We start from the raw sequence: 23220 nt of genomic DNA on the forward strand, positions 1-23220 counted from the left end.
CAGCCCCCAAAGTCCCCCCTCCCCATGGAAGCACCCTCCAGTGTCATCCCCTCCCCATGGGAGCATCCCCCAGTGTTCCCTCCTCCCTGTGGGAGTGTTCCCTAATATCCCTGCCCCTCTCCCCGCAGACTCATCCCCTGGTGTTCTCCATCCTCTCTGCCCTCATTCAGCCCCACTCCAGCCACACACTGGCCCACACGCACCTTCCACACCTGCCATCCTTCCACCTGAAAGGCCCACTTGCCTCGCGATGACCTTCTCTCTCTCAGTATCCCTCTACGCCCCAGGGTAAGGTCATCAGGAAGACAAGCCTGCATCTCCCACTCAACAGACAGGACCCGGAGAGCCAGGAACCCCCCTCAACTCCATCCTTTGAATTCTCAGCCCCAGCAGACTGGCCACACACAGCAGGGGCTCAATAAAAATTTGGATGAAAGAATGAACACGAGTGGGTCAATAACAGCACACAAGAAGAGGCTTGTTTTGGAGTCCTTGATGGTCCACGGAGCCGTGGGGGAAGATGCCGATCTGTGAACTGAAAACTTGGTGGTCAGAAAAAAAAAAAAAGAAAACTTGGTGGTCAGGTCCTATGACAAGAGTCCAAGGGGTGGGAGCAGTCAGCAGGATTCAGATGCGGGTGACTGAAGCTGGGAGGGGGCGAGGGGGGCTGGCATGAGGAAGTGGGTGGCCCAAGAGAGATGTGAGGAGGGGGTGTGGGTGGGGGTGCGAGGGGTCTGTTGGGGAGACAAGGTAGCAAGGGCCAAGAGGCGGCAGCAGTGGTCCGGGTGGAAGGGGGTGGGGGAGAGTGCTCTCTAAGCGGAGAGGGGGCCATAGCGCTAAAGCAGCAGGATGGTGAGTGGACGTGAACTAGAAGGTCCTGGAGAGCCTGGGCAGTTAGCACGGGGACCTCCGGGAGCTGCTGGAAAGACCTGCCAATGCCCGGGGAGTGAGGGAGTGGAAGCCAGGTGTGTGTTGCCCTGGGAACGAGAGGCTGGATGGGGCTGGAGGGGCCGCTTCTCCCGCCTGAACAGCAGGTCTGGGAGCTCTCGGCCAAGTGAAGCCTGAGTCCTGGGGCCCCTCCCTGCTGGCTGTGACCCTGGCTCCCAGGTCCCCGCATGACCCCAGGAGCAGCCTCATCCACCTCTGACCAGCTGGAGGGCACAGCAAGCTGTGAGGCTGGGCCAGTCACATCGGGGAGCCCACCATCAGAGCCCCCCTCCTCGGCATCCCCACAGGGACCCCGAAGGCCCACGATGAGGGCCCCTTCCTGGGAGCCTGTAACTCTTAGGGAGAGCAATGAAAAAGCGGAGACCAAGTGTCCAACCCCGAATGAATGGATAAGCAAGATGTGGTCCATGCATACAATGGAATGTTATTCAGCCCTAAAAGGAAGGAGATTCTGACATGGGCTACAGCACAAATGAACCCTGAAGACATCATGCTGGGAAAAGTAAGCCGGTCACAGCAGGACAATCCCATGTGATTTCGGTTATCTAATGGGCCTGGAGTGGTCTAATTCACAGAGACAGAAGGTAGAATGGTGGTTGCCAGGGGCTGGAGAGGGGAGGTGGGGAGTTAGAGCTTAATGGGGATAGAGTTTTAATTTTACAAGATGAAAAGAGTTCTGGAGATGGAGGGGGTGATGGTGGTAGAACAAAGTGAAATACTTAATACCACCGAACTGTACACTTATAAATGGTTAAGATGTGGACTTCCCTGGTGATACAGTGGATGGGAGTTCACCTGCCAACGCGGGGGATATGAGTTCGATCCCTGGTCCGGGAGGATTCCACATGCCACGGGGCAACTATGCCTGTGTGCCACAACTACTGAGCCCACGGGCTACAACTACTGAAGCCTGTGTACCTGGAGCCTCCGCTCTACAACAAGAGAAGCCAGGGCAATGAAACGCCCCATGCACCGCAACCAGAGAGCAGCCCCCGTTTGCTGCAACAAGAGAAGGCCCTCGGGCAGCAACAAAGACCCGGTGCAGCCAAAAATAAAATAATTTTGTAAAGATGGTTAAGACATAATTTTGATGTTATGTTTATTTTACCATGAATAAGAAAAGAGAGAGAGAAGAATCAAACCCTTAAGCCAAGAGGAGTCTTTCCAGATGGACTCTGGGCACTCAGGTGCCAACCATGGAGACCCCAGCACACACCCTCTTTGTCGGGGTGGACTCTCCCAGGACACACAGGCCAGGCGGGAACACTAGGCTGAGGATCCTAGTGCCCGGGTCTCTTCCCCAGTTCTAGCTGAAATGCTGGGAATAAGGGTTCCATGCCCCAGGCACGCCTCATCTCATGCCAAACACTCTCTTGTGGGATGGCACTAACCTGCTTTAAAAGAAGGTTCCAAAGTTTCTGTCTCCAGCCCAGACCTCTCTCTTGAGCCCTAGGCCTACCTGCCATCTGGACTTATCTGCAGAGACCATCTCCACCTGGAACAGGCTTAAGGTATGCCCACGTCTCCTTAGCCCCCAGCCCTCCCTAAAGGGTCACCTAAAAGGTCACTCTGACCTCTCAACAGACACCTGCAACTCTCCCCACTTCTTCATGCCCTACGCCCAACAAGTCACCAAACCTGCCAATTTCACCCTGAAAATGTGGTCACTGCCATCCGCCCGGCAGGAAACAGATGTGACGGAACCCAAGGCAACATTTTGAACAACCAGATGTCCCGAGGGCAGAGCCGGCAGCTGTCTGTGACCACAAGCAGCTTGTCCAGCGAGGGCTGTTCACAGCTGGGGCACCTGTCAAGACCATGTCACCAGGTTGATCCTAGATTCCTACTCAAGTGTGGTATTGACATCCCACACGCCCACAGCCTTGGGACCGCATGACCCACCACCCCCTTCACTCCTCCAGAGGTACCCCGAGGGCGGCCGAGGCTCCCATGCCCACCATCACCCACAGGGGGAATTCAAGACGGTTAAGATCAGGCTTAGGTCTGGCGCAGCACTTGTGGATCAACCACTTCCACATTCCTGCTGTCCAGCCCTGCCTGAGAGCCCAGGCCTGCCTTGCCCAGGCCCAGCCTCGGTTGGGGGCGGGGGGGGGCGCAGCCAGGGTTGTGCCTTGGCAGATCCTCCAAGGGAGGCCCAGGGAGCCTGTGTGCTATGTCTCCCAACCAGCAGACACATTTTTTCATTATGTTGGGCAAGGAACAGAACTTTTAAAACACAAAACAGCAGGAAGCTTCCCAAACATTTTTGGGGTTGCGGGGGTGGGGCTGGCAACAGGACAGATGCCCCTCTAGGAGCCACCCTCCCCTTGGCCCAGCCAGGAAAGACCCTCAGCTCCAAGTCTGGAAAAGTACCTTTACCCCAGCTCACCCTCCAAAGCCCACATCTTAGACATTTACGTGCATGAAGTCACTTCAGTCGTGTCTGACTCTGTGACTCTGTGGACCGTTGCCTGCCATGCTCCTCTGTCCATGGGACTGTCCAGGCAAGAATACTGGAGTGGGTTGCCATGCCCTCCTCCAGGGGATCTTCCCGACCCAGAGATCGAACTCACGTCTTTTATGTTTTCTGCATTGGCAGGTGGATTCTTTACCACTAGCGCCACCTGGGAAGCCCCTTGGACACTTAATGCTTCCTAACAGCTTCTTAGGAACAACTTACAGGTGACCTGAAATTACGTCTAAGATTTGCTTCCCAACAAGCCAGGAAGGGCTTCCCAGGTAGCACAGTGGTAAAGAATTTGCTGCCAATGCAGAAGATGCAAGAGATACCGGTTCAAACCCTTGGTCAGGAAGATCCCCAGGAGGAGGAAATGGCAACCCACTCCAATATTCTTGCCTGAAGAATCCCATGGACAGAGGAGCCTGGTGGGTTACAGTCCATGTGGTCCCAAAGAGTCAGACACAACTAAGCATCCAAGCCACACACAAGCCAGGAACAGTGTGTGTGTGTGACAGGTATTTATGTGTGGGTGGGGGCGGGTGTGCATGCATGCATATACATTCATGTGTGTGCATGCTGACACTTGAAGCTGGTGAGGGAACCTTATATTTCTCTCAATTTTGGTATATGTTTTAAATTTTCCATAATCATAACAATTTTTTATTTAAAAATTAACACATGCTTCCTTAAGAAAAGGCTAAGGCGATGGAGGTGGGAGGCTGTACTGATTAAGGGCTTAGGTGCCAAAATCCTTAACCTTGGCCAAGCCATGTGGACGGCGAAAGAACTCACTTGCTGCCCTGAGTTCTTAGGAAAAAGACAAGGGTTAATGCGTCAAGGACTCAGATCAGAGCCTAGTAGCAGTGCTATAACATTATTTCTCTTTATTATTCTTATTCTTACCACCATCAGCATCAGACAAGATCTCACCCATAAAGCACTTAGCATCCTGGCACAGCGCCTGGCACCTACTGGAGCAGAATTTTTACTCTTAGATTGGGGTGGAGGGTCTATCAGATAACCGAGATATAGGAGAGCACTCGGCTGAAAGTCCAAAATAAAGGTCCTTTTAAGTCTGAATTTCATCGGTCAGGCCTGTGGAGGAAGGATGAGATTATGCATCCCTAGGTGGACCGAGGCATGCCCTGTGCTTCTGTCCTGATTAAGAAGCTCATTCTCAAACTTTTCAGGAACAAAGATAAATCGATCATGAACAACAGCCAGAACCTAGCTCTTGGGAGGAATTGTTGCAAAATTCCCAGACTAAGCTCGTGAGCACAGCTCGCGAACTGTATGAATCAGAGGTTTTACTGAATGTGAAAATACAAGGCAGGCAAGTCTCTGCTCACCCAGGAGGAGAGGCAAGGTGGGAGAAGGTACGGCCCTGAGGGAACACGCATCCATCCTTCTCAGCAAAGCAGCAGGCAGTGTGGGCCTCCACCAGCTGGACACCTAACACCCTCCCCTGCTTCAAAGGAAGATGATTCCCCAGGGGCATGTCAGAGTTTTACCAGGCAACCCAAGGGAGCCCAATGAAGGGTGGTTTCAGACTTGCTGGAGCAGCCCAATGAAAGCAGTCTCTCCCAGCTCCAAAGTGACAGCATCGGGGACCCCAGGCAGAACTACTCCATCCTAATAAGCCCCAGAACCCACTGATTCTCCCTAAAGCCCTGACCTCTCTGACGCCAGGCCTGCCCTGCTCGTGACTGTCAGAGCCACTGCGGTCAATGTGCCTCTGTTTTTACTGTCTCTGCTTCCCTAGTTGGAGCCAGACTGGGAAAGGAAAGGAAGTTTGTAGAGTTATTATTGCATTAGGCCATGCCACCCCATCTCTCTCTCTCTCTCCATCTACTGGGTAAAGCACATTCTGCAGAAGACAAAGCAGTAAGAGAACAAGAAAACTGAAATGATCCAATCCAGCCCATCACTTGACATCTGGGGAGACACGAAGTGCCTGGCCCATGATCTCAGCACTAGCGACAGTAACCAATGACAGTAACTAACCAGCAACAGTTAGGGCTCCGGAGATTTGGTCCACAAGCTCTGGCTGTGCAGTTTGGGTAAGCCAGCCACCCTCTCTGGGCCTCTGCCAGGAAAGGAAGGGTGGGCCCAGATGGATACCCCATAAGTATTAATAAGACACGGCTTCCCCAGCTCTGTGATTCCTCAGTGGGGGAGCCACTGGGGAGGGGGTGGTGTCAGGAACGGGTTCATCAGAAAAGGGAGGGACAGCCCCGCCCCCTCGCTTGCTTTCTGTCCTCACACCCAAACCAGGATTCCAGGTCTGCCCCCCCCTAAATGTTCTACCCAGGAGAGAATTCTTTCAAGGACACCAGGCTTTAGTCACCAGAGATGCTTTTTTACAATCAACACCTGTTAAAACTCAACTCATGACCAGTTTCTGATGCTACTGGCTGGAGCATTTAATTAAATATTACTCACTCAGGAAGCGGCCCCTGCCAACTCACCCCCGAACTGTTCAGTTCATTTTCAGAGAAAAAGAGAGCGGGAGGGAGGAGCCTGCACCCTCCTCAGCTGGTACCAGGCACCCTGCCCTCCTCCCCTGTACCCTGGTTCATGGCAGCCCTGTTTTGAGAACCAAGCAGGAAAAGGCAAGTTAAGCGGATCCAGGAGCCAGCGATCCCCGCTGCCAGGTTACCATGGATGGCACACACACACACACACACACACACACACACACACACTCATGCCACACGGACACACACGCACTCAGAGGTGCAGACACACAGACACATGCACACACACACATTCACAGAGACACACTCACCACACACACACTCAGAGGTGCACACTAACTCGCACAAAGACACACACGCACACACAAACACATCACACATGCACATTCATACATTTATTCACGCACACACACAGGCTCACAAAGACACACTCTCACACAGACACATACTCAGCACACACTATACTCACACACACAATTCGCCATCCCTCCCCGGCATACCAAGCCATCGCCCCGCGGGGCCGTTAGCATTGCCGGGAGCCTCTGCCTTGAACTTGAACAGGACAGCTACCACCGACTGACACGGGCTGCTCTGTATTTTCTGTTTTAATCGATTTCCCGACAGAACTCTCGGCTCTCCCCTGGTTGCTCAAGCAGCCGCGGCGGCTCCGGGGCGGCGGGGAGGGCGGCGCCGCCAGGGGTGTCGCCCGGCGGGCTCCCCGGGGGAGGCGCCGCCGGCGGAGCTGGGGACCCCCAAGGGTGCTAGTTGGGCCGCACTGCGGATCTCGGTCCCCGCGGGAGGGAAAAGCGAAAGTAACTCCGTGGAGCGGGGTCGCGCTACCCCTGAGCGGAAGGGGCAGGTCGGCGCCCCCGCCTCCGCCGCAGGGATGGTCCCGAGGCCACCCCCGGCGTCCGGGCACCTAGAAGTCGCCGGGGGCCGCCGCGCGTCCCGGGCTTCTTCTTAGGTCTGCAGCCGCCAAGGCTCAATCCCGGGTCCGACGGTCTCCGGGGCCGCCTGGACTCCCGCCCCGTCTCGTCCCCGCAGGTGGGGCCCGGGGCCGTGCGACCTGCCCGCGCCTGCACGGGCAGCAGCTGCAGCAGCGCTGGGCGGCGCCCCGGGCCCCTCTCCCGGGACCCGCGCCGAGAAAAGGGCTCCCCACGTACCCGTACCGGGTCTCCAGGCGGGACCCCACCCCAGCCCCGCGCCCGGGTCCCCAGGTGCTGCGATCCCAGCGCGCGCCCGACCGGGACCCCCACCCACCCAGTCCCCGCGCCCGGCCCTGCCTACCGCTCCGGGGAGGCTGCCGCCGCCGCCCGCTCTCCGGAGCCGAGGAGGCTTCCCGCCGCAGGGAGCGAAGTCGCCTCCTCCCCGCGGCCCCGGCGCCAGCGCTGGAGCCTGGTGCCTGCTGCGAGCGCGCAGGATGCCCGAGCGCGACTTCTGTGCAAAGAAGAAAATGCAACCGAAGGCTTTAAAGTGAAAAAGGAACGCGCTAGGGGCGGGGCCGGCCCGCCCCCGTCCCGCCCCGCCCCGCCCCGCCCCTCTTCTTCTTGCCTCGCCCCGCCCCCGGCTGGGGTTCAGGCGGCCGCGCGGGGGGCGCAGTGCGCTGCTGGGCCCGAGGCTGGGGCGCGGGGCGGATGGTGTGTCACGTGCCCGGCGGTCGTTCCACAGCCTCTGCAGCCGCCGCCCCCCTCCTCTGCCTGCGCCATCGCCCCACCCGGAGGCCATCGGGGCGCTCCGGGCGGCGCCGAAGCTGTGGTCCCTCCGGAGGCGTCTTTGGGAAACTCTGGGCAGCCTCCGCTGGGTAAGAGGCCTTGGTTGCAACACCCGGAGGGCTGCAGCGGTGCTGGGCCAGCGTGGGCGCGGGGGGAGAGGGGGCGGGCGGGGGCTTACTAATAATAATTTTTTTGGTCTCTTGGGAGGGTCAGGGTTATTTCAATAACCCTGGCAGCAAGGCTTTGCTTGTTGTTTAGTCGCTCAGTCCTGTCCGGCTCTTTGCAACCCCCTGGGCTGTAACCCACCAGGCTCCTGTGTCCATGGGATTTTCCAGGCAAGAATACTGGAGTGGGTCGTCATTTCCTTCTCCTGGAGATCTTCCCACCCAGGGATCGAACCCACTTCTATTGCACTGCATGTGGATTCTTTTCCGCTGAGCCACCTAGGAAACCCTCGTCTCAAATTACCAGAAACTAAAAATTCTGTAATTCTAGGGCACAGGAGAGCAGTTCATTGGCCAGCAGATAATCCAAGGACTGCTGGTCCTGCTGGAGCCCACCCCCCACTAAGGCATTTTCCCTCTAGGTGGGCCCAGGGAAGGTGTCTTGGTATTCCCAGACCCAGGGGGGGCCAGTACCAGGGCATCACCAGCTTCTTGATGGCCTTGAGCATACAGCTGGTGGTTTCCCATGAATGTTTGTTGAGTGAATGAAAGAGTGCCAGGTGGGTACCCACCACCCCCACCCCACCAAGACTTGTCCGTGTAAAAGTGTCAGCTGGCTCCAAGCCACCAAAGGAGTTTTCCTCCACTCCCCTCAACAGAGCAGTCACTTGCACTCTAGAACTGGGAAGATTTTAAAGAGAACTTTTTAAAGACCAAATCTCTTTACATTCTTCACCCACAATAGTGTGTAGTGTTCACTGAAGGGCACGGAAGATTCACATTGGAGAAGCTGTTAAGAAGAATGTGGTTCCATAGTAATTTCATCTTTACCATAACTATAAGGGTGGAACTGTTACATTGACTGTAGAGATCAGGCAGTGAACCCTGTAGGGGTTCCTGGGCACAGGGAGCCTTTCCGTTCAGCCTCCAGCACCTACCCCTGAGTTCTAAAGGGCTGTTTCAAGCAGTTGCATATCCGAGAAGAGGGGCTATGTAGAGTCAAGGGAGGAACAACCAAGAAACAGCCTTGGGGTAGGGTCCTCATTCTGCCTCAAGGGACACACTTAACAGAAGCCCTTGATGGGACATGAGTGGTAAAGAATCTGCCTGCCAACGCAGGAGACACAACAGACTCAGGTTCCATCCCTGGCTGGGGAAGATCCTCTGGAGTAGGAAGTGGCAACTCACTCCAGTATTTTGCCTTGAAAATTCCATGGACAGAGGAGCCTGGTGGGCTGCAGTCCATGGGGCCGCAAAGAGTCGGACACGACTAAGTACATAGAATTGAAACCCAACAAAGGGAAGATGTCAGCATTCTCCATGCCTCGGGAGACCAATTGAGGCCAGACTGAAGAAACCAAAGTTCATCAGAAAGATTACCTGATGGACTTCCCTGGTAGTCCAGGGGTTAAGACTCCTCTGTTTAAAAAAAAAATTAAAAAAAAAAAAAAAGACTCCTCTGTTTCACTATAGGGGACTTGGGTTCAATCCTTGGTCGGGAAACTAAGATCCCACATGCCTGACTGTGTGGCCAAAAAATTTAAAAATAAAGATCACCTGAGACCAGATTAAAGGACTGCAGGCCCTGCACGCAGCCTAGTCTTACCAGCAACCCCACCCTTGTACTATTATAAAACTCCTCATCAAATCCTCCAGTGTTGAGACACATAGTTTTCCAAGACAGGAGCCCACAGAGGCCTCCTTTGCCTGGCAAAGCAATAAGGGTATTCTTTTCTGTCAGCCAAAACTCTGTTTCAGAGATTCAATTCGGCACCACTGCCCAGAGGCCAAGATTCCGGCATCAGCAGGAGTATCTGGTGAAAGGCCTCGTGGTAGCAGAGCTTGGAGTTCAACTTTGTTGTTGTTATTCAGTCATTAAGTCGTGTCGGACTCTGCGGCCCCATGGACTGCAGCACACCAGGCTTCTCTGTCCTTCACCATCTCCTGGAGTTTGCTCAAACTCATGTCCATTGAGTCAGTGATGCCATCCAACCATCTCATCCTCTGTTGCCCACCCCCCACCACCCACGCCTTCAATCTTCCCCAGCATCAGAGTCTTTTCCAATGAGTGGGCTCTTTGCATCAGGTGGGCAAAGTATTGGAGCTTCAGCTTCAGCATCAGCCCTTCCAATGAATATCCAGGGTTGATTTCCTTTAGGAAATTTAGACTGAGGCAGACCAAGGTATAATTCAAGTGGCAGTCCATCCATCTGGGACCTGAGACCCCACCTTTGATGTGAGGACCCTGAAACAGACTGTTCCAGGTAAGACAGCCTCAGCACTCCCACCCCCCCTTCCTTCTGCATGAATCTTCACGTATCAGCTCTGATCCAGTTGGGTAATAAGATCGCGCTGACCTAAATTTCCCAGAGGAATCCCTGGGGAGTGAGCCTTCCTCTTCTCCAGGACGTGGGCAGGTAGGCCGATCGATGCTGGGAAGCTGGTCATCCCCCAGTGACCCGGAACAGTGTTGAGCAATAGTGGAGTCCAGATTGTATGAAAGGGGTGTATACTCATCCTATCAGCACGAACAGTATTGTTTTGTTAAAAAGATAAATGTTGTTCAGTCCCTAAGTTGTATCCAACTCTTTGTGAGCCCCCTGGACTGCAGCACGCCAGGCTTCCCTGTCCTCCACTATCTCCCAGAACTTGCTCAAATTCATGTCCATTGAGTCGGTGATGCCATCTAACCATCTCATCTTCTCCCGCCCCCTTCTCTCTTGGCCTTCCCAGTATCAGGGTTGTTATATATTGTGACATCAGCAGATAAATACCATCCAGGAATTTGAAGACTGACTCAAGTCTTAAACCACTTATCTGTCATTCCATGGGGTTGAGTAGGGAGGGGGCATGGTTCTGGGCTTCTGGTGGTGTCATCTCCCCCCACAACTGCACCTCCACCTCCACTTAGATTTTATCACTTGCAGAAGCACAGTTTGCTCCCTTCTCTAATCTGTTTCAGGAAAATTATAGGGAGAAATTGTTAGATAACAAATTAGCTGTCAGCTGCTTTTTCTTTTTGTCTTTTTTTTTTTTTTTTGCGTCCCACGCAGCCCCTCCCCCCTCTTTTTGTCTTTTGTGGCCACACCACACAGCATGCCGGATCTTAGTTCCCTGACCAGGGATCAAACCCATGCCCCTTGCAGGGGAAGCTTGGAGTCTTAACCACTGGACCACCAAAGAAGTCCCTCAGCTGCTGTCTGATGATAAAGGGTCTGTCCAGAGCTGTCTCAGACACATTGCAAGCCTTTAGAGCAGACTTCTGCTGCCTTCTCATGCTCCCACCGCCTCAGGGCTCCCATTGTCTCTGAGTCCCTTTTGCTGGTTGAAGAAAATGGACAAGAGATTGGTATTAGACAAGTAATGCAAACCCCAGCTGCCATTCACTAGCTGTGTAATCTTGGTTGCTGTTGCTCATTAGCTAAGTCATGTCTGACTCTTTGCAACCCCATGGATTGCAACTCACCAGGCTTCTCTGTCCTTCACTATATCCTGGAGTTTGCTCAAACTCATGCCATTGAGTTGGTGATGCTATCTAACCACCTCATCCTCTGATACCCCCTCCTCCTCCTGCCCTCAATCTTTCCCAGCCAGGGTCTTTTCCAGGGAGTCGACTCTTCCCATCAGGTGACCAAAGTATTGGAGCTTCAACTTCAGCATCAGTCCTTCCAATGAATACTCAGGGTTGATTTCCTTTAGGACTAACTGGTTTGATCTTGTAGTCTCAAGAATCTTCCAGCACGGCACTGTCATTCACCAGCTGTGTAACCTTGGGCAAGTTATCTAATCTTTCTAGGACCCAGTTTCTCATCTATTGAATCGCTCTGCATGTTTCCCAGAATTTGGTGGTGGGGAAAGGGTAGCAGTCATGCCACAACTATTAATTAAGCACAACATGTGCAAGGTATTGTGTTAAACTGAAATGCAGAAAGTTTTGAGGAATGTCAAGATAATAAGCCCATTTTAGATATTATTACTTTATTTTATTATTGGAGTATAACTGTTTTTCAGTGTTGTGTTATTTGATGCTGTACAACAAAGTGAGTCTGAGATACTGTTATTGACAATAAGAAAAATAAGTTTTCTAGAAAAGCATGAAATCAACAACACAAATATGTGACAAGATCCACCAGAACAAAAAGAACTGAAACATATTTTTCAAATTTATACCCATTCTGCATTCTTAATACGAGATATACTTATGTCATGAAGTGAAACTGGAGTAGACCTTACCTTTCAGAACTTTGATCTTAGAGCATTCATGAGTTAGTGCGTGCATGCTCAGTCAGTCATGTCCAACTCTCTGACCCCGTGAAATGTAGCCTGCCCTGCTCTGCTCATAGTATTTCCTGGGAGAATACAGGAGTGGGTTGCCATTTCCTACTCTAGGGGATCTTCCTGATCAGAAATCAAACCCAAGTCTCCCATGTCTCCTGCATTGGCAAGTGGATTCTTTACCACTGTGCCACCTTGGACTTAGTAGACATACTCTCTTAACTCTTTTGCAGGGGGTGGGGTGCGCGGTTCACTCCGGGATCACATAATTAGCAGACAGTGACACCTGCTGGCAGAGTGTGATATTGCAGTGTAGCTCTATCAGACACTGCTGGTCATCAGAACAAGGGGGTGATGTTGAGCAAAGTTTCAGCATATTAGTTTGTTTTTGTTTTTTTTAATTTTTTAGCTGCATCATGTGGCATGTGGGATACTAGTTCTCTGACCAGAAATTGAACCTGTGCCCCCTGCATTGGAAGCATGGAGCCTTAACCACTGAACCACCAGGGAAGTCCTCAGCTACTTTAAATCAGATATTGGGTAGCAACCAGGCTTGAGGAGAGTTCCTATGACCTTGAGAAGAAATGAATAGATGACCTTGGATTTGTCAGAATAATTGTTGTAAAGTTCTTTGAAAACACTTTTAGTGCCTAGAAGTGAGCTGGCTGAGACCTTGATGCCTATCTTGACTCTCCACTGGACATTTTCAATAGTCTTTCAGTGTATTTTTCCCCCATGGGAACATCTTCAATATTATAGTCAAATGCCAATACAAGTGAAGCACCTCTCCAAGTATTTATTATTTTACTAAATATTGAAGAACTGAATGAATAAGTATTGAACAGCACTATTCTGCAGGCTGGAGAGACAGTAGTAAACAAAATAGACCAGGCTCCTGACCTCAGAGAATTTCCATGGGAGGGGGAGAGACAGAAAAGAAACAGTAAATGAGATCATTTCAGAGAGTAAAAAGTGATAATAAAGAGTCATTTTATATAAATTTGCTCTGTGGACTGTTTTTCTTTAGGAACAAACGTGTATTCAAGTGGACTCAGTTCAACCATTAAGACTCTATATATGGAACTTCCCTGGTGGTCCTGTGGCTAAGACTCCGTGCTCCCAATTCAGAGGGCCCAGGTTTGATCCCTGGTCAGGGAACTAGATCCCAGATGATACAACTAAGAGTTCGCATGCCACAGTTAAGAGCTCACGTGCTCCAACTAAGACTTGGTACAACCAAACAAATATATACATTTTTAAAACTCTATGAGAAGGTTCTAAAAAGGTCACCCATCATCCCAAATGACAAAGCAGAGACCTCTGATAGTCAGGGACTCATATTTCTTGCCTGTTCCCCCACAGCAGTTTGCTGTGTTTGGTCGACCCCTTGAAAATGAGTCCAGACTCAGGTTTGACCTCTCTATTCCATGCTCATCTCAGGATGCCCATTCTTCCAGCTGGAGGCTCTACCACCACACTCATTAAGCAAGCATTTTAGTGGGAGTTGGGAGTGAGCTCTCCTTCTGTGCTGTGAGCTTCTAAGGTTTAGCATTGATTCCACAAGAGACCAGCTTGGAGAATGAGATGAATCAGCTCCCATTCTGCCTCACTGCTGGCAAAATGCCTCCAAGAGCTTACAGCACCAGTCCTTTCACTTTTCTGCACAAAGCCTTTCTGTGCAGGGAATTGGCACTTTCTGGCTGGGAATTGGTGATGCTAGTTCTGTTTCCTCACTGGCGATGTCCTGGATATGTCTCTCCAGGAGAGATCAGGTTGGAAGAAGAAAGAATTAAGGTATAAAGGGGCTTCCCTGGTGGCTCAGTGGTGAAGAATCTCCCTCCCATTGCAGGAGCCACAGGTTCAATCCCTGGTCTGGGAGGATGCCCATGTGCCATGGAGCACCTAAAACTAGGCATCACACACGCCACAACCATTGAGCCTGTGCTCTAGAGCCCACGAGCTGAAACTACTGAAGCCTGCGTGCCCAAGAGCCCGTGCTCCACAAGAGTAGACCCTGATCACTGCAACTAGCGAAAAACTGTGCAGCAACAGAGGCCCAGCACAGCCGAAACTAAACAAATAGACTTTAAAACAGAGAAAGAATTGTATCCAAACCTATAGTATGATCGTGGAGGAGGATTCTGCGAGTAGAGAAGGCTGCCCAGCCGAGGTTCCAGGCTGAGCAGGGAAGCTTCAGTCAGCCTCCTGCCTGACCCTGGGAATGGGGTCTGAGAGCTAACTTCCAGACATGGGAACACGCAGTCTGTCACTGAGAGGAGCGGGCACTGCTGGGTGTGGTCGATGGGGCAGCACGCTCTCTCAGGCAGTGGACCCAGGGCTGGCCGGCTGTGGGCTGTGGGGCATCTACAGGGTCGGTGTAATGAAAGGAGAAATCACTAGAGTGATTAGGAAAGTGAGGAGAGAGTCCACCCCCAGGATTTCCCTCTGTGGCCATGATGAAATTGGATGGGCATCTCTGTGTTCTTCATGGGATCTTAATGTTGACCTTTGCATTAAATCTCCCAGACACTTTCCTGAAGGCCAGCACCGGGCCTGTCAAACTTGCAAAGCATGCAGGACCCTCCTGGAATTGTGCATCTGTTTATTCCCATATGTTTGATCTTGCTCAAGCAAATGCTGATTGAAAACTGCTGGAGAGAAATATTTATTGTCCTCTACCCAGCCACTGGAGATGGTCCTTCCCCACCCCTGTGACCTGGAGCTCAGACTTGCTTAGGCCAATGGGATGTGAGCAGTGTGTGATTCAGAGACTGAAATGAGCTTGCACCACTGGGCTCTACTTCTTAGCACCTCTGTGACCATCAGAAGAGCTTCTCAAGGGTCTCTGCTACCCCTTTGTCCTTGGGATGAACGCATAGAGCTCTGAGCCACATCAGGGAGCCCTAGGTTCCAAAGCAAAGTCACCCAGTCAAGCCTGGGGGTACCAACTGGCCCCCAGCCATCCTGTAGAAATGTGAGTGAGAAGAAATGATTTGTGGCTGGAAGCCACTGTGTTTTAGGGTGGTTTGTTACGCAGCAACAGCCTACTGATACAAGAGCCTACAGTGTGCTGAGCTCCGAGTAAAGGAAGAATGAAAATAACTCCTGCGGCAAGTCTACAGAGGAAGGGGTACATGGGAAAGCATGCTATGGGAAGACAGAATCGGGTCGGATAGGATGAGAGCTGGGAGCTGGAGGAGAGGCAGGGGATGACTAGCAGGCAAGGAAGGAAAATCCAGGCAGAGAGGCCCTGGGATGATGCTTCACGCAGGTGGGAGCTTGACACTTGGAGGAGCTGCAGCAGGGAGTTGGAGGAGCCAGGAGAGATGGGGGAGGGGGCATTCATGCGGACTGAAGGGACAGGTAGAAGGCAGACTGCCTAGAGCCTTGTGAGCACGTTAATTATTCTGATACACATTTTGCATATATCACTTCCACTGCTGAGTGGGAATCAGACTGGAGGAAAACAATCAAGCAAGGCAAAATAATCATAGTTTAGCCATTAAACAAAGCCAGGGACCTTTAGTTGCTCCCCAAGGACTACAGATAATATGCTTAGCCATGTTCTTTAAAGTCAAAAAAGCAAGAGAGTTCCAGAACATCTACTTCTGCTTTATTGACTATGCCAAAGCCTTTGTGTGGATCACAACAAACTGTGGAAAATACTTAAAGAGATGGGAATACCAGACCACCTGACCTGCCTCCTGAGAAATCATATGGAGGCCAAGAAGCAACCATTAGAAGTGGACATGGAACAACAGACTGGTTCCAGATCAGGAAAGGAGCATATTGTCACCCTGCGTATTTAACTTATATACAGAGTACATCATGAGAAATGCTGGACTGGATGAAGCACAAGCTGGAATCAAGATTGCCGAGAGAAATATCAATAACCTCAGATATGCAAATGACACCACCCTTATGGCAGAAAGTGAAGAAGAACCAAGGAGCCTTGATGAAAGTGAAAGAGGAGAGTGAAAAAGTTGGCTTAAAACTCAACATTCAGAAAACTAAGATCATGGCATCTGGTCCCATCATTTCATGGCAAATAGATGGGGAAACAGTGGAAACAGTGACACACTTTATTTTGGGGGGCTCCAAAATCACTACAGATGGTGACTGCAGCCATGAAATTAAAAGATGCTTGCTGCCTGGAAGAAAAGTTATGTCCAACCTAGACAGCATATTAAAAAGTAGAGACATTACTTTGCCAACAAAGGTCCGTCTAGTCAAAGCTATGGTTTTTCCAGTGGTCATGTGTGGATGTGAGAGTTGGACTATAAAGAAAGTTGAGCGCTGAAGAACTGATGCTTTTGAACTGTGGTTCAGTTGCACAGAATGGAGAAGACTCTTGAGAGTCCCTTGGACAGCAAGGAGATCCAACCAGTCCAACTTAAAGGAAATCAGTCCTGAATATTCATTAGGACTGATGCTGAAGCTGAAACTCCAATACTTTGGCCACCTGATGCAAATCACTGACTCATTTGAAAAGACCCTGATGCTGGGAAAGATCGAAGGCGGGATGAGAAGAGGATGACAGAGGATGAGATGGTTGGCTGGCATCACCAACTCAATGGACATGAGTTTGAGTAAACTCTGGTAGTTGGTGATGGACAGGGAGGCCTGGTGTGCTGCATTACATGGTGTCGCAAAAAGTCGGACATGACTGAGTGACTGAACTGAACTGAGCTAAAACTTTGAGCTATTTGCAGATACCAAAACCCCCACCGTGACCTTTCCCAATGGAAAGTGAAAGTCGCTCAGTCGTGTCCAACTCTTTATGACCCCATGGACTGTAGCCTGCCAGGCTCCTCGGTCCATGAAATTCTCCAGGCAAGAATACTGGAGTGGGAAGCCATTCCCTTCTCCAGGGGATCTTCCCAACACAAGGATCAAACCCAGGTCTCCCGCACTGCAGGCAAATTCTTTACCACCTGTGACACCAGGGAAGCCCTCCCCGATGGCTCAGCAGGTAAACAATCCACCTGCAATGCAGGAGACCCAGAAGACTCGGCTTCGATCCCTGAGCTAGGAAGATCCCCTGGCGGAGGAAATGGCAACCCATTCCTGTATTCTTGCCTGAAAAATCCCATGGACAGAGGAGCCTGGAGGGCTACAGTCCTAAGGTTGGCAAAGAATTGGACAGGACTGCGTAGCTAAGCACATGAAACCCACAGCAGGTGGAAGATAACTGTATCCGGCCCATAAGCATACAGACTCCAGGCTGGCTGGAACCAGAAGGTTAATGATGCTGACTCCCACTTACCTCACCACTCACCAATCACAACCAATCAGAAGAATGTCCACAAACTGATCACAACCCCCCTCCCCTCCCCTATCTTTTTCTGGGTCTTCATTGCTTTGCTCTAGCTTTCTCTAGTTGTGGCAAGTGGGAGCTAGTCTTCACCACAGTGCGCAGGCTTCTCATTGCCATGGCTTCTCTCGTGGTGGAGCATAGGCTCTAGGGTGCGCAGCTTAGCTGCTCCGAGGCATGTGGAATCTTTCCGGACCAGGGACCAAAGTCGTGACCCCTTCATTGGCAGGCAGATTCTCATCCACTGTGCCACCAGGGAAGTCTCAGCCTGTCTTTAAAAAAAAAAAAAAAAAAAACCTTTCCCTGAAAGCTTTTGGGGAGTTCAGGCCTTTTATACACCAGCTGCCTAGACTTCTTGCTTGGTGCCTGCAGTAAACACTGAACTGTCCTTCACCACAACCTAGGGGCAGTAAACTGGCTTTACTGTGAGTGGGTGAGTGAACTCAAGCTTGATTTGGTAACAGTGGAAACCCTGCTTCTTTCACCAGCTCCCAGGGCACTGGCGACCAAGCTTTTCCCCCAAAGACAAGAAACCCGAGGGATCTTCTGGGGAAAAACTAAATCGTCCAAGAGTAAAGACCTATAGATTCACACACTTGAGGGCCTCAACAAACAAGTGCACTCCACCCGTGGATAAGCACCACCCCCACCCTCCCATCCCCCTACTCGGGCCTCTCATTGCAGTGGTGGCTTCTCTTGTTGCATTGTGGTATTCGGGCTCTAGAGCACGGGCTCAGTAGTTGTGGAGAAAGGGCTTAGTTGCCCCAAGGCATGTGGAATCTCTTTGGACTGGGGTCGAACCCATGTACCCTGCACTGGCAGGCGGATTCCCAACCACTGGACTGTCGGGTTAAGTCCCTCCATCAGCTTTCTAAGCCTCACTTTCAAAGGTGAAGGGGAGCCAAGGATGGCAGATATTTGAGCAGAGCCTCCAAGCTGGTCAGGATAGGTGAGATTATGATGGTACCAGTTCCCCAGAGCTCAGAGTCTTGACTTATCATCCACACTCCAAGTTCATCTCACTATAGGGAAGTCCTGCCTCCTCCTCACGAAGGGACCCAGACCAGCAGCATCTCCATCATCTGTGGGCTGCTATAGCAAAGAGAAGACATGACCACTTCCCTAACAACTCTCTACCTTTACTAATAATTTTGCTGTTGTTTTTCAATGACCTGAAGCTCACAGGAAAGTTGCAAGAACAATGTAAAGAATCTTTTTTTCCCTTGGACTTCCCAGGTGGTACAGTGGATAAGAATCTGCCTGCCAACCAAGGGGACACGGGTTTAATCCCTGGTCTGGGAAGATTCCACATGTTGCAGGGCAACAGCAGCATGCGCTGTAATCCCATGCGCCACGACTGAGCCCACATGCTGCGACTACTGAAGCCTGTGTTCCACAACTGGAGAGTAGCTCCCATTTGCTGCAACTAGAGAAAGCCCTTGAAGAGAAAGCAGCATTGAAGACCCAGCCCAACAAAAATAATAAAATTAATAATAATAATGAAAAATTCTTGAATCACTTGAGCGTTCTGACATGATCCCTCAATGCCCCCCAAAACAAGGCTACTCCTCTACCTAAGCACAACGCATCCCTTCAAATCAGGAGCCTCGCTTTGGGATGTGAACATATCTAATCCTCAGACCCTACGTCCAGTCGTCCAATAAAGGCCTTCAGAGCAGAAAGACCCATTTCAGATCACGTGTCACCTTTACTGCTTGTCCTTTCCTACAGAGTGAGATGTTCCAGGCTCATTTTATGCCTGCCCTGCTACAGCGATTTCCCCAAGGAGCCCTGATTCCTTTTGCTGGAGAGGAAGATTTAGAAGCCAGGATCTGGGTATTCATTCTCACGGCCCTTGCCCATGTTGGACCCTCGCTCGGGGAGTAACCATGCAGGGTTGGAGCTGGAGGCCGCAAGGCTCCAGAAGTGGAACTGGTGGATGCCTGTGTTGAGAGGGGAGTCACAGTTTTCTCAGGGATTTGAGGGAAGAATTAGTGATAGAAAATTAAAAGACAAGGCAATAATTAACTACAGGAAAAACATAGCAAAACACACACCAGAAAGGAAATTTAATCATAGTATACCGTGTGGCTCGGCTATAAATCATATTTAGATGTATGTGTATGTATGTGTGTTTAGTCACCCAGTCATGTCAGATTCTTTGTGACTCCAAGGACTGTGTAGCCCACCAGGCTCCTCTGTCCATAGGATTCTCCAGGCAAGAACACTGAGTGGGTTGCCATTTCCTTCTCCAGGGGATCTTCACAACCCAGGGGTCAAACTCCGGTCTCCTGCATTGCAGGCAGATTCCTTACCGTGGAGCCACCAGGTAAGTCCTTACAATAAATACAGTAAATGTTTATTTAATCAGAATGGTGGGGACTCCCCTGGTGATCCAGTGGTTAAGAATCTACTTAGCAATGCAGAGGACTTGGGTTGGATCTCTGATCGGGGAACTAAGACCCCACATGACGCAGAGCAAGGAAGTCTGTGCACCACAACTTTCGAGCCCGTGTGCTTGTGCTGCAAGTAGAGAAGCCCAAATGCCACAACTAGAGAGAAGCTCCTAAGTGCCGCAAATAAAGCCTGAGTGCTGCCGTGAAGACCCAGCACAGCCAAAAATTAAAAAAAATAAAAACATAATGATGTAACTATATTATGAAGTTGGAAGGAGAGAGTGTGGATTCTCAACTCTCATGAAAGGATGATAATAATAAATGATGTTGATGACCAACAGTTATTGAGAGATTATTTCATGCCAGGCCCAAAGTACATGTGTAAATTATTCACTCCTTACATGAGCCCCATGGGGCAGGTATTACTATCCCACATTATAATAAGAAATCTGAGGCATGATGAGATAAATAACTTATTCGTTCTTGTTCTACTAGTAAGTGGCAGAGTCTAGATTTGAACCCAAGTAATCTGGCTCAAAAGTCAGCATCTTATCTGTTATTCGATATGGTTTCTTACATTTGGATGATGTCATAGTGAAAAAATAAACAAGCTGTTGAGAAATACAGCTGTGAATATCAGAAGAAATAGCTAAAAAAGAATTGTAAGTAGCCACCTCTTGGGTATAGCAACTGGGCGTAGGGAGGGGTGGGACAGGAAATTGCTGGGGAATTTTGCTTTACTTGTTTTACTTTACTCTGAAATGTTAAAAACTATTTGCATGCACTATTTTGATTAAAATACAAATCAAGTCCAAAAAAGGAGCTTCAAACAGTACAAAGGGATCCCCCATCTCCTCTCCCCAAGGTACCCCGCTGGCCAGCTTCCTGTGTTCATCCAGACCTATCTGTGCTCTGACCTGGGGACCATACTCCACACACGGTTCTCCCTTCACTCCTCTCTTGGAGACGGTCAAGCATCTCTTGATGAGCGTAAGCATCTCTCTGGAGTGTTCCACGGTGGCTCCGAATCAAGACAGGTATCCCGCCTGGAGGGGGCCCTGGGACAGCTCTTCCCCATGTTCTGAGGACCCACCTGAGCCGGCCACTGAGACATGGGAGCAGGGCTGTCAGGCCCAGGCAGAGCACAGAGCCCCGGGGTCTGAGCCAGAGGGAGAGCTCCTGCCCGGCCGCCAGGTGCCTAGAAGATCTAGAGGAGACCAGGTCAGTAAGCCAGGTGTCCCGGGGCATCAGGGGTCATTTATGCCTTCATCCTGTGATTTCTAGGTCACAGAGATGCCCAGGGCCTCCAGACTTATGGTGCTTTGGACATTGGGTCTGTGACTTTCCTGATGGTCCAGTGGCTAAGAACCCCATGCTCCCATTTCAGGAGGTGTGGGTTCCATCCTTGATCAGGGAACTAGATCCCACATGACACAACTCGGGGTTCGAATGCTGCAACGAAAGATACTGCATGCTGAAAGAAACAGACATGGCGCAGTCAAATAAATTTATTTTTTTTTAAAAGTCAGGCCCTCCCACCCTGCCCCAGGAATCTGCCCTCAGGAGTGGGCGAGTCCCTCCCTGTCCTCCACCCTGTCCTAGCTCCATCTCCCAGACCGCTGTAGCTGCTCAGTGTCAGGGAAGCTGAGTCTGGGTGAGGTCTCCAGGGTGCCCACTCACTACCCAGCAGGAGGAGGACTGGGGTGGAGTGAGCTGAATTTCCTTTCTATTTAAAGAAAAAAAACCCAAGTCAATATTTTTAGGTGCCCGCTAAGAAGCTGCTTCCTCTGAACAGGGTCTTCGTCTGCCGTGTGGCGGGGAGGTGGCTGACCCAGCCTGCAAGTTAGGATTGGAGCGGGGAGGCAGTGGGGGGAAAGGGGGGGAGCCCGCTTCCTGGGCTGGTGCAGTTCAGTTCAGTTCAGTCGCTCAGTCGTGTCCGACCCCGTGGACTGCAGCACTCCAGGCTTCCTGGACAGATGCTAACATCTGGTTTCAAGTGAAGGGTCTGTTTTTTTCCTACTCAGCCAGTAGGTTTGCCTGAAGCTCCAGAAGGAACTTGCCGGAAATTGGTGGCAACTTGAACCCAGGCTCCTTCTGGCCTCTGGATTTCATTCTGATACCAGACCACCCAGGCAGCTGGCGTGTACCAAGAGCGAGCTGAGCTCTGTCTGGAAGCCATATCTGAGAGACTGTGCTGCGGGTGCCTGAAGCCACATACGGGATTGTCAACCTGCGCTGGTTTCTCTCTGCCAGAAAGGGACAGTTGCAAGAATGTTCCCCACTGACTCTGTAGCATGTGCCGGTGTGGAGCGTGTGTGTGCTCCATCATGTCCAATGCCTTCCGACCCCATGGACTGTAACTTGCCAGGCTCCTCTGTCCATGGAATGTTCCAGGCAAGAATACTGGAGTGGGTTGGCATTTGCTACTCCAGGGGAGATAGGAATGGTTACCCACTCCAATATTCTTGCCTGGAGAATTCCACGGACAGGGGAGCCTGACAAGCTATGGTGCTTTCACTTTCACTCCAGGGGATCTTCCTGACCCAGGGATTGAACTGGCATCTCCTGCATTGGCAGGTGGATTTTTTACCGCTGAGCCATCTGGGAAGCCCTGTGCATGTGTGGAGGTCCCCTCTGTCCCCCAGGGCAGCTGGGAAGGACACAGAGACTACATCTAAGACCCAAGAGAGAAGATCGGTCTTCCCTTAGGGACTTGTAGGTTCCGGGTGATCCCCAGGAGGTGGAGCTGAAGCCTGGGCACGTTGGCAAGTACAGGAGGAAGGACTGACTGCTGGATGGGCAGCTTTGCTGGCAAGTTGGCCTCCCCAGCCACATTCTCGAAGACTCTGCACTTTCCAGGGGCTTCCAGGTCATCAGTAGGCCCCTGGGGAGGGAGACCTGGGAGTCACATCCCATCAGGGCTGCCAGGACCCGAGAGAGAACTGTGGTGCCCTATACCAAGGTCACAGGTGTGAAGCCCTGTACCAAGGTCACAGGATAAAAATCTCTGGGACTGACCAAGCTCCATAGCAACTTTTGCTGTGAGCCTCCGGATCTAAACCAGCCAGTCCCCTGATCCCACATTTGGTAAAATACCCACCCACCCTATAGCATCCTAACTAATTACCTAATGCCACCATTCCAGTAGGAATTTCTTTATCTTGAAGCTCTGAAAATTTGGCTACTAGCCTGTGAAAAGATTCGACTCTCCCTTGAGCGAGTCTGCTGTGCTAACAGCGTCTCCCACTCTAATAAACTCTGCTCGCCTCTCATTCTGCCTCATGTCTGGAAATTCTTTTCCAGCCCGTGCACGGACCACAACAAGAACCATCCTCTGGGGTTCTGGCAGCTCCAGTTTCCCCAGCTTGTGGATCGTGAAACCGAGGCCCACACACGGGAGGGGCTGAGCCGAGGCCCACAGCAGTCTTTCCTGACCTCCGAGCCGGGCCAGGCTCTCGCCCACCAGGTGGGGA

The 23220-nt window shown here is 51.2% G+C and overlaps 2 protein-coding genes across 5 annotated transcripts in view; one reads left to right on the top strand and one right to left on the bottom strand.

Moving 5' to 3' along the window:
- SPSB1 (splA/ryanodine receptor domain and SOCS box containing 1) overlaps positions 1–7320 on the bottom strand; it is a 71098-nt gene extending 63778 nt beyond the window's left edge. Inside the window, exon 1 of the mRNA XM_061160468.1 lies at positions 7174–7320. The gene's annotated coding sequence lies outside the window, so the exon portion shown is untranslated. The remainder of the gene's footprint in view (positions 1–7173) is intronic.
- A 159-nt stretch (positions 7321–7479) lies between these two features.
- On the top strand, positions 7480–23019 carry LOC133069197 (uncharacterized). Of its 4 annotated transcripts, XR_009695810.1 has the most exons (5): positions 7480–7687; positions 9921–10026; positions 18588–19680; positions 20613–20784; positions 21772–23019. XR_009695810.1 is itself a non-coding variant. In XM_061160463.1 (4 exons), exons 1-4 carry the CDS (start codon positions 7521–7523, stop codon positions 21826–21828), a joined length of 654 nt encoding a protein of 217 aa, XP_061016446.1. In that variant the 5' UTR covers positions 7480–7520; the 3' UTR covers positions 21829–23019. The 4 variants fall into 4 exon arrangements, 1 of the variants encoding a protein (XP_061016446.1); XR_009695809.1 differs by lacking the exon at positions 9921–10026; XM_061160463.1 differs by lacking the exon at positions 9921–10026 and having other exon boundaries at positions 19607–19680; positions 20613–20968.
- Positions 23020–23220: the final 201 nt, after the last annotated feature.

Source organism: Dama dama, chromosome 14 (genome assembly GCF_033118175.1).
Source record: "Dama dama isolate Ldn47 chromosome 14, ASM3311817v1, whole genome shotgun sequence".
Lineage (NCBI taxonomy): Eukaryota > Metazoa > Chordata > Mammalia > Artiodactyla > Cervidae > Dama > Dama dama.